Source organism: Mya arenaria, chromosome 4, assembly GCF_026914265.1.
Source record: "Mya arenaria isolate MELC-2E11 chromosome 4, ASM2691426v1".
NCBI lineage: Eukaryota > Metazoa > Mollusca > Bivalvia > Myida > Myidae > Mya > Mya arenaria.
This window is the reverse complement of record NC_069125.1, coordinates 15,492,279-15,504,342: the sequence shown is the minus strand read 5'-3', so window position 1 is coordinate 15,504,342 and position 12,064 is coordinate 15,492,279. Positions and strand designations below refer to the sequence as shown.

Genomic DNA, 12,064 nt, shown 5'->3' with positions numbered 1-12,064 from the left:
TACAGTCGAACGTTGTTATGTCGACTTTTTCGGGATCTAGTGAAGTCGAGATAACGAAAAGTCGACTCATCCGAATTACAAAAAATATCGCCAATCCGAACACGTTTGAGTTGGATTGTCCGATGTTTACAGCCACAATTGAACGGTCTTGTTAAATATTTTCTCGTGAAAACAGCAAACTTATTATTGAAAAATAAAGTGAAACAAAAGAAGAATTAATTGTGTCAAATTTAGTTCACAAACAGATTTAATTTATATATAATAAGAAGGAATAAATTCGGGACCGGAAAAAAAAGTCGACATAACTGGAAAGTCGACTTATCCGACGTCGACATTGCGAGGTTCGACAGTATAATGTAATCATTGGTTAATAATTGGACCCCCGCCTAACAGCATTGGAACGAATGTATATTAGTCGTATTAATACAATTAACAACAACAAGTACAGTTTAATGGTAAGGGATTGACATACAAAAAAACCCAATACAATTATATAAAAGGTAATGAATTAAAACAGCATTGCATTGATTACCTTCAATGAAGGGACATTAATTACAAAGTTAAGGACGGAAAAGGGCATTTAGTTTAAGCAAAGTAAAGCGCTTATGTCTGTTATTTTAAACTATATATATAGCATCTATAAACACCGTATGGAAACTACAATAAACTATCATTTTCTGTGTCCTTACCAGCCGCCTGATCAGGAGCTGCCAAGCTGAAGTACTGTCCAACTGTGGTTTCAAACACCTATAATAATAATAATAATAATAATAATAATAATAATAATAATAATAATAATAATAATAATATGATGATGATGATAATGATGATGATGATGATGATGATGATGATGACAATGATGATGATGATGATAATGATGATGATGATGATGATGATGATGATGATGATGATGATGATGATGATGATGATGATGATGATGATGATGATACAGATGATACAGATGATACAGATGATGATGATACAGATGATACAGATGATACAGATGATGATGATGATGATGATGATGATGATGATGATGATGATGATGATGAGGATGAGGAGGAGGAGGATGAGGATGATGATGATGATGATGATGATGATGATGATGATGATTTCTTTAGAATAATATATTTTATATCGGTGGGTTTACTACAGTCAAACCCCAATGGCTCGAACACGCTTGTCTTGAATTCTTCGTTGGCTCGAACTGGTTGAAAAGGACAGATTTTTTTACACTAAAGGTAAGCACTTTCGTTTGGTTCGAATTTACCGAGACTCGATGTATTTTCACCTGTCCCTGTGAGTCTGAGTCAACGGGGTTCGACTGTTTTCATATCAGAACAAACTTCTTGATCTTCCAATAGTTTGTCGTTAGTCCAATGGAAAGATGGCATGTTTTTGCATACGAGAAATATCCTAGACGAAATTGGACATAGTTAGCTTTGCTAGCGTGATTTATGTAGTTGGATGGTTTGAACATTCTGCTTTTAGGAACTGTTGATATATCATTATGGTAACGGTAGCCAATGATATAAAACTGTGACAAGTTGTCTACATGTCATGTCATGGCTAGTCGACTCATTTGATTGGTAAGTAGCACAGTAGTTTAATGGGAGTTTACTCCTGCTTTGGTGTCATATGACATGTACAAAAATTAGCGAAAATATTTATCTAAAATATTTATTTTTTCTTCAGATTTATCAAAGGGATCACTCCTACCAACTATCTTGCATAACATCATTATGAATTACTGCAGTTAAACAGTGTCAGAAAATCTCGAAATCCATAAATATGTAGTAGTTACTGGATCAATTTTGACCAATTAATAATCATTTCGGATAACTTTGACCGAGCCAAAAGCCGGTTTTATACAAATGGCCATAGGAAGATTTGACAGAACGAATATCTCGACCATAGGATATTGAAAAGCAGGATAATTTCAAATGATCGATTTGCACAATATTATAATTGCTTAATTCATTAAAATGGCGCCGTATTAATGTTGACATTAATGCTGTTCAAGCTCGGAGAGAAGTTTTACCTGACAGGTATTGGCTGCTGCTGCATACATGAATATGACCACGGTGTGCAGATAGGTTCTTGGTGTCTGGAAGAACTCCTTGATAGCCTTAAACATCTGTTTGGCGGCGATGTCATCCGGAAACGAGAACCCTCCCGTGCCAAATGTTGGCATGGCAATGGATGAGAGCTTGTCATGTTCTGCCTGCATCAGACACTGCTGTACCTTCCAGGTGAGGTTCTGGTGCAAGTATACAAGACGCATGTGACACGTTCGAAAGATAAACATAACCTGGGGCCATGGTTAAGATAAACATAACATGGGGCCATGGTTAAGATAAACATGATATGGGGCCATGGTTAAGATAAACATAACATGGGGCCATGGTTAAGATAAACATAACATGGGGCCATGGTTAAGATAAACATGACGTTGTTACGAACTGTCTCAAGCCCAACAAAGAGGCGGTGACACGGTATAAATAGCTTCACCAGAATTTATGTTTACGAACAATAGTAAGTCAGAATCTGAGTCAAGACTGAGATAATTGTTTTGGATTGTCAAAGATTATTCAAATTATGTTCATTTAACATAATCTATAAAATAGATGTGAAGTAAAAATTTTCAAGTCGTGTTAATTTCAGCATTGTTCGCCATCATCGCTCCATTAGAGAGGAAAGCAGGGGCAGTGTTCAGACTCAAGACTCATTATTTTAAAACTTTATTTCATTGTAATCTTCCTTTTGTCAGAGCATTGATGGTTAAACTTGCTGAAACATATTGCTATTTGAATATCTTACTACTGTATACCTCCGTCTGGTAAAAGAATAAAATAAATATGATTTTTTCTTCCTTGATGAAAATGCTTTTTCTGAGTCTAAGTCTAGACTTGGACTTCAGACTGTTCGTAATTACGGCCCCAGAGTACAAATAAGATTCGCAAATTTGATTATGAAGTCTGAAAGATTCAAAAAATAAAATTGTTGAATGTTAACAAAGATTTTTGATGAAGTTTTTTTTTTGACAACATATTTGTTAGTAATTCTAAAACATGTAATTTGCAATATATATTCAGTGTCACCATTTTCACTCTTTCAATAAAACAATAATCATATAATACTTTTGTTTGCAGCTTTGAGTAAAATCTCGGACTCAAGACGTAAATGAATAAAGACCCAGAACAGTGTGATCCGATTAGTTATACCAAACGAACCAGGAATTTTCCCCTTAGAATAGTCACATTTCTCATGGACATTTAGGCTCAAACATATAAACACTTCAAATTTAATATTTGTCACAAAAGATATGTACGTACAATATGTAAACATTACCAAATACAAAATCTTTAAGCATTCTTCACTGCAAACATGAGACAACATCGAAGTTAAGCATTTTAACATTGTACAGTTAATTCAAAGTCAATAAACACACACGGCACAATTATAACTCTGACTATAATTTCTTTCGAAACTTCTTATGTAAATCTTACTTTTTTAATTTAAATAGGAATTATCTTATCTACAATAAACCATTTTTCTTTTATCGAAATCAATTTTAAGTATGCATTTTTCTAAATGATTTTGCTATTTAAGCTTAAGAAGTTTCTAGAAATTGAGATCTAAATTCATACACACCTGGTTTTTGTCCTTTTCTGCATACTTCTTAAAAAGGTTAGTTTAACTATTAAGATATTTAAAAACAAATATTTTTATGTAATGTGTTAATGTTTAGTTCTATTTCTGACATTGGCTTACTATCCAGTAACAAGTCCCGATGCTATTTTATCGTTCTCTCGTCGATGAGATGTCCCACTCCCAGCCAGCCCCACCACACCGTTAATGAGATGCCCTTCCCCCACCCAACCCCTCCCAAGCCATCAATGAGATGTCCCTCCCCCAGCCAACCCAGCCAACCCACCCAACTTCAAATTAGATGCCCCCATCCCCATCCAACCCCAGCCAGCCTCAAATGAGATTCCCCACCCCAAGCCAACCACACCTAGCCTCAAATGAGATGCCCCACCTCCAGCCAACCCCAACCAAACTCAAATGAGATGCCCCCACCCCCAGTCAACCCCTACCAGTCCAAATGAGATGACTATCACCCAGCCAACCCACCCAACCATCAATGAGATATCCACCCCCCAGCAACTCCGACCCCAACCATCACTTAGATGTCCCTCCACCAATCACCCAACACGCCGCCATTAAGGTGCCCCTCCATATAGCCAACCCTACTTCCACAACCAATGTGGACTTTGTGACATACTTCGTTTTTACTGAAATTATTTCAGGATCGAGAAATAGCCTCATTGAATAAGCTCATTGAATATACTTAAAAGACGCAGTGCAAATATGCATAACAAAGATATCAAATAACAACCTCGGGCTTGTTGAAGTTCCGTGACATGTTGATCCCTTTTGTTAGGTGTTTCGGACAGAACAATTAATCTACTTAAATCTAAGTCCGTGCTAAATTTATTCTTTCTAAGTTATATTATTTTATACCAGCAGAAAAAAACACAACGAAAATGTACTTTACATGCCGCGAATAATATGATCTTTTATTATCGAGTGGGATTAAAACAAGGTCTTCTCGTGGCAAAAACATATATTTATGATATTTTAAAAAAACAAACAACAGGATTGATGGTAGACGAACCTAAATATAAAGAAAGTTATAAAAAAAGATCAGTAAATACATGGAATTATATATTGTGTTCGCCTTAACTTTTTTAGTGTTTGCAATTTGAAATGGGCCAATGTATGGTGACATATTACTGCCGAAAGATAACCTGTTTACGTGCGCGAATTGTTTCGTGTTAACCACTTAATTTTCGCGATAATTATCTAGCTATCTAGTTAATAAGCGAAACTTTTTCGTTTCGATAAATATCATAAGACTAAAAATTGGCTTGAAAGTGCCCAGAACTGCCAACCGTTACCTTTTTTTAAGCTGTACAACATTAACAGGTTGACTAGTTATGGTTTGCGAATTCCATTTAATAAGTAACATATTAACTGGTTAACTAGCTAGGATTCGTCTTACCACTTATCTACAAATGCATTTTTGACTTTTAGCAGTAACTAGTTATCTAGTTATGGTTTGCGAATTCCACTTATTGAGTAACACACTAGCTCGTTAACTAGTCTAAGATAAAATTCGTGTTACCAGTTACATACATGGTTTGCGAATTCCACTTAGTAAGTAACATACTAACTGGTTAACTAGGTACTATTCGTGTTATCACTTACTAAGTGAAATTCGCAAATCATGAGTAGATAACCAGTTGTATAAATCTAATTATCGCGAAAATTAAGTGGTTATCACGAAACAATTCGCGAACGCTATCAGGTTATCTTACGGCAGTAACATGCCACCATACCAATGTGAATCGAGGATTTTACAACATTTCTGTTCATTACTTTTACGGAGATCGTTTCTGACGAATGAACCTAAAACACCAAATAAATGAGACTTAGAGTCCAATTTTGATAACAAGCCTAGGTAGCCCGCTCTAGTTTTCTTCAGATCGCCAAAATTGACCTCTAACATATATTTCACACATTAATGCGTCTTTGATATAAATTCAAATTTGCTTTATCTGGGGTTGAGGACATCAGGTATCTTTCGTTCAAGCGACAGCGCTATCAGTTAGGAATAAGCAGGGATAACCCGAAATCCGAAATGAAAGCAATAAAAGTGAGTTTAAAGCTACACTCTCACAGATTGACCGTTTTGAAAACTTTTGTCTTGGAATGAGCAAATTTTTGCGTTAATGTATAGAAACCAGCGATACAAGACTGCTGATAAAAGATCAGATCGCAATATTTACGTTCGAAAATTGATATTTCATGGCCCAAAGCGTTACTAACGCTTTAAGAAAAAGGAGTTTGTCGGCAGTTTTCCATAAAACTGAGATATGCTCTATCTTGACTTATATTGTATAATTCTATTGTGAGGCGTTTATATCAAAATCACCTGATTCTGAGAAAAAAGAAAAGAAATGAAAATAAACTAATGTCAAAACTGTCAATCTGTGAGAATGCAGCTTTAAGGTACCAACACCAAATGCAATACCATCAACTGACCTATCACCAAGGGTATTTAACGACCAAATTGTGCATTTCATACATCCGTGTCCAAGTCCTTAATATATAAAGGGCAATAGATAGAGAGTTACATCTATAAGCAGTCATGCATAAATGGAATATTGACATGTTTAACATAACTTAAAATCACTAAATGACGAATCGGATTCAATAATACATATATTTGGTCAATACAGTAAATGATATTTAAAACATTTTTTTTTAAGTTATACGAATTTAAAATAGAAAATAAAAACATAATATCGTTTGGATAAAGAAATATACTTAAATTTATGAGCTATGTGAATTATAGGTCTTATTTCTGAAGTCTTACTACATAATACAAATATACCTTTGATATGTCATTTTTTTTCGAAATATTCATAATTACCAATGGAATAGCGGAGCTCTATGTTTAATACTAGCAGTATCGGGTCAAAACAAATACTTACTGGGTCATTGCTTTTCTAGAATTTGTATTTATTTCACTTAATCAATATGTCCTTTTCTTCAAAACACATTTTGAGTTTGATAAAAACTGGAACTTAATACTTACATTTGTTTTGCTTAACCGTAGGACATTTATAATAGTGCTTTGTTAAGTATTTTATATATGTATCAATTCACTTAAAGATGCAGTCTTACTGCCAAATATGATTAAACACAATAAATACAATTATATATATTCATATGGCAAGAGAAGACTAGTGGTACAGGTGTCACTCTCTCACCCAATATATTATGTGTTCGATCTCCACTAGGGGTTACTCTCTCATAGCTTCCCAAATTGGACACAAATTCTGGTTTCTACTCAGGAAACAGACTTGGGAGTGATTCTATAAGCTATCTGATTTTGTCACAATCGAGCTAGAATAAATTATTATAAACTAAACTAAAGGGGTTTAAAGTTAAAAATCCATAATCCCTATCTAAATATAGAATGCCATGCTATTTATAAATGAAAAAGCTTTCTGGTTCATACGCAGTCTTAGTCTATATGACTTTGTGCGAGTGAATATCAGATCACAGGGGCGGGTCCAGTATAGGGAGCGTAACTTAGGGGGCGCAACCCTTTGACTCGCGCCCCTCCCTCAAAACAAAAATCTATTTCGTTTAAAGTGTTGGCAGCGGAGTTTAGGGGACTCCATTTAGAACATATCAACTCTTTCTTGTTATGGTTCTTTTGGGTCTATTTTAATACTTTTTTTCTCTTAAATTGAAACTGTAAATTCTTGCGATTTTAAGAGCCCCCCCCCCCCCCCCCCCCTTGATACGCTATTGGATGGCTGACTAGTCAAAACTTGTATAATATTTACCTTGTTCTTGTTGTTTGCATCATAGTCGGACAACAACACGTAATAGACCTTCTTGCAATGTAGGTTTCCACCAGAGGTGAAGGCTGTACCTTTCCCGGGGTAGCTCTTGTATGTGTTACTCAAGTCCCGCTGAAAAAGGTAAATTGATGTCGGTGTTATACAGGCAAAATATACTAAAGATAAAGGACAATCGTTGTGTCCCATTTTTCTTAAACAACAATAGCTATGTTCCACTGTGGTAAAATATATTAGTTATATCATATCATTTCAAAATGGCCAATGCATGTGAGTACTAAAATACTTCTTACTTTAAAACCTATTTTGGGAATGTTTCATTCATGCTTACATGATAAATTTAATCAACATTAAACGACATAACAGCCGTTATTCATGATTCGCACCACCGCTCGGAAGGGCGGAAATAAAAGGGACTAAACTCATTTGTCTGTAAGTGGAACCCCTGGGGCAAGGCAATCGGTCAAAAATCCTAGGGCGAAGGTTTTCATGCCACAAAACATTTGGAGAAGTTTAATTTTTGTATGGCAGTCTCATCGGGCCTGTCAATATCCCGTCATTCGTAAATCACCTGCTGTCTAAACTCCCCTATATGCCCAATCCCCGGCCCCTTTTGGGCAAAACATTGTTACGAGCATTACCAACCTGTAACGAGGTACCGCCAGCTTTTTTGATGGCGTCTGCTATAGCGCCATGCAGGTTGGGAAAGGATGACGTTGTGCAGACGACTGCATCCGTCTGGAGATACACATGTTATAATAAGACGTTTCTTGAAGACTAAACTTCCCATTCTTTACATTGATATTATTCACATAAAAATCGGACATAATGAAAATATTCACATAAAAATCGGACATAATGAAAAGCGTCATGTATTAACAACAGGCACGATCAAATAAAATTTACGTACAATAATATAATGAAAACTGCAGGGACAAGATCAGCAGTGGACAATTCGAATATAAACCCTGTATAGAGACAACAATACAATGATAACACTTAAGGGACACGCCCAGTAGTCAATGATAGTCTAAACCCTGCTGAGAGGAAAAAAAAAACGATGAAAATTACAGGGACACGCCCAGTAGTCAAAAATGAATAAACCCTGCTTAGAGGCAATACTGCAATGAAACAACAGGGACACGCCAAGTAGTCAATTATAGTAAAAACCCTGCTTAGAGGAAAAAAATACGATGAAAATTACAGGGACACGCCCAGTAGTCAAAAATGAATAAACCCTGCTTAGAGGCAATACTGCAATGAAACAACAGGGACACGCCCAGTAGTCAATGATAGTAAAAAACCCTGCTTATAGAAAAAAAATACGATGAAAATTACAGGGACACGCCCAGTAGTCAAAAATGAATAAACCCTGCTTAGAGGCAATACTGCAATGAAACAACAGGGACACACCCAGTAGTCAATTATAGTAAAAACCCTGCTTAGAGAAAAAAAATACGATGAAAATTACAGGAACACGCCCAGTAGTCAAAAATGAATAAACCCTGCTTAGAGGCAATACTGCAATGAAACAACAGGGACACGCCCAGTAGTCAATTATAGTAAAAACTTTGCTTAAAGAAAAAAAATACGATGAAAATTTCAGGGACACGACCAGTAGTCAAAAATGAATAAATCCTGCTTAGAGGCAACAATGCAGTGAAAACTACCGGGACACGCTTAGTAGACAGAAATGAATAAACCCTGCTTAGAGGCAACGATGCAATGAAAACTACCGGGACACGCTCAGTAGTCACAACTATTATAAACCCTGCTTAGAGGCATCAATGCAATGAAAACTACAGGGATTAGCCAAGTAGTCACACATAGAATAAACCCTGTGCAGAGATAATAATGAAATAAAATAACAGTGGCACGCCCAGTAGTCAAACATATTATAAACCTTGTTTACAGGCAATAATGAAATACAAATTATTGGGACAAGCCCAGAAGTATAAATATATCGTTAAAGAGAGTATAAACAATGCATAGACAAACAAGGCAGGGACCCAAACGACAATAAGCAATATGCAAACCTTGGCATATTCAATGCTTCCTCTACACAGCTCCAAGTTGATGCCCTTAGCCACACAGAAAGCTCCTTTAGGAGGGGCAGTATTGCGAACAATTACTCTTCCGGACCCGAACTCTACGTCAGTAGATTCTGAATATACAGGAAAAACAACAACATTTATTTGTGTTTGCTTTACCTATTGTATAATGGCGTCTATTTTCCGATTTCGATGAATAAATGAAACATTTAAACATGTCAACAGGTTGTCGACGTGATATATACTTTACGGGGTAAGTAGGTGACCCGGAATGGAATATACGGGCGCAGGAAACCATAGCAAAGCTCGAACCCGATTTGATTTCCTTTGCCCCGTATATGCCATATCGGGTCACCTACTAGCCCCGTAACTTATAATATTATATGCATGCACCAAAATCTATATCCTCATTATTTGTATTGTTGTTTTAGAACGTTGAGGTCTTACTTTTTTCCTCCGTGACCTTCTCCTGTATCTCCGACTCAAGTCTGTGTGGACGATGTTTGTATAACGACTGCAGGACGTACTCAAATGCCTGAAAAAATGAAATATTGATCATTTTTCGATCGGTGTTACAAGTTACAGGGTAAGTAGGTGACCCTATATGGCATATACGTGGCAAAGAAACCATATCTTTGCATATACGGGGCAAAGAAAACCATATCGGGCGAAGAATATGGTTTCCTGCGCCCTGTATATCCCATATCGGGTCAACTACTAACCTCATAACGTATATATCACGTCGACAACCTGTTTACATGCTTGAATATTTCGTTTATTCATCGGGATCGGAAAACAGACGCCATTTTGGTACGATATAAATTTGGTGACCTAATATCGAAAAATATGGGGTCACCGCGTGACCAGTCCTGGACCAATGACGTTGCGTCATTTATGTTAGAGGCGTGATATATATGTTTTCTGATCTTTTACTTATTGCTTAGCTATTTGCTAGACTTGTGGTTTAATGATCGAACCGGCAATCCGTCTATTCTCGGTTGCGGCTGCTAATTTCTTTATTAAAAAATTACTAATTACAAAACTTAAACTTATTCATCGCAAAAAACAGGGTGAGGAATCACGTGCTTTCAAAGGGGTTCTCACATGGCCCACCAAAGGTCACAACCGATGACAACAAATAAATTAGTGGCGTAACTTTTTGACAGCCAAGATATGAAAATATTTCTTAGGAGATGATTATTTTGCTATTTTCTGCATCTATAGATGTGAAATATTTGCTTTAATTTTACCTTGGCCAAAATTTCAGCGTTGTATCCTCCTACAAAATTTCGTCAAGTTGAAATTTTGGCTAATGCTACTTAGGATACTAATTATCTAATGATAATTGCAATGAACCGGCAATCCGTCGGCTATCGGTTCAACGGCTAATTTGTTATGAACAAAACTTAAATTTATTCATCCCAAATATACGTACTTTTATCGTTAATTACTTACGGAAGTTGTGACCATGTCCGACTCGTAGATAACTATGGTAACCTCCTCTAAACAACAGTTTGGCTTAGATTGGAGAAATTCAGCAACAGTCTTAATCATCTCGTTAGCAACGACGTCTCCGGGGTAACCACGTGATATAGGACCAATCGGAGGCATGGCTATGTATTTGATCTTGTTGATGATAGCTTTTGTTAAGCATTTTTCCACGTACGTTTTTAATGACTGAAAGAAAAATCATTATGCTAAGTTTATACAGAGTTGCACCAGAGAAACTGAACAAAGAAAAACAAAAGCTTGCAAATCGATCATATAATGTACCAGTCAATTGTAACTACGGCCCCTCCAGGTCCAGGGAATAGCGGGGACTTTGACTTGCGGTCCAGCCAAGCCCGGGTAAAATCCCCGCGCTGCGGGGACGAACTGATGGTAAAATCCCCGCCAAATGCCCCCGAACTTCAGGTTCCCTAAGTAAGGCATATTCCCCGCTATATGTGGCGCGAATACAAAGCCATTGCATTCACCCGGCACTGCGGGGCCACCGGGAAGGTAAAAACACGGCCCCATTCCCCGGTATACCCCCGGACCTTGGGGGCCGTGGTTACAGTTGACTGGTGCATAACTACAATATTATCATAGCAGTAAGTCAACATTGCATTATTTAAGAGTCAAAACCATTGCTTTGAGGCAACATGCATGTATATATCATAGACAGTATCGTCATTATATATTTTTTATATATGAGTTTTCAAATAAAAGGTGTAATCGCAATATGAGTGTAGCCTTACCGCTCGCCCAGTTTGACCGTCCCACTTTTCAGCGATCTTCAAGAAGTAGATATTTCCCACGGGACCCATTGTTTCAACAATAGCCCCATCTGCAATCGAATTCAATGACAACTGCTTAAAGGCCTTTTCGGCTTCCGCTTCCGCCATTGGGGACGCAGAGCATATAGCGTCCAAAACTTTACCAGATGGCTTTGGTGCTGTGGCGGTTGGGCAGACAACAATTTCCGTCTAGAATTAAACAAAACCTTTAATAAGATTAACTATTCAGATTTGGATTTTTTTTTATTGAAGCATGGAAACCCTAAGAGTTTGGTCCGTGGTCACCAAGCCA

At 36.9% G+C, this 12,064-nt stretch overlaps 1 protein-coding gene across 3 annotated transcripts in view; it reads right to left on the bottom strand.

Annotated features, from left to right (window-relative positions):
* LOC128230046 (protein mono-ADP-ribosyltransferase PARP14-like) overlaps window positions 1-12,064 on the bottom strand; it is a 31,226-nt gene that overhangs the window by 15,239 nt on the left and 3,923 nt on the right. The window contains exons 5-13 of one of the 3 annotated variants that reach the window (XM_052942032.1): window positions 11,734-11,961; window positions 10,949-11,170; window positions 9,941-10,028; window positions 9,479-9,606; window positions 8,088-8,180; window positions 7,428-7,556; window positions 6,155-6,169; window positions 2,042-2,260; window positions 690-747 (exon numbers count right to left, since the gene is read on the bottom strand). In XM_052942032.1, the coding sequence (XP_052797992.1) occupies window positions 690-747; window positions 2,042-2,260; window positions 6,155-6,169; window positions 7,428-7,556; window positions 8,088-8,180; window positions 9,479-9,606; window positions 9,941-10,028; window positions 10,949-11,170; window positions 11,734-11,961 (1,180 nt within the window). Of the gene's footprint in view, window positions 1-689; window positions 748-2,041; window positions 2,261-3,654; window positions 3,682-6,154; window positions 6,170-7,427; window positions 7,557-8,087; window positions 8,181-9,478; window positions 9,607-9,940; window positions 10,029-10,948; window positions 11,171-11,733; window positions 11,962-12,064 lie in introns of all 3 variants that reach the window. The other 2 variants (XM_052942031.1, XM_052942033.1) reach the window with 2 other exon arrangements.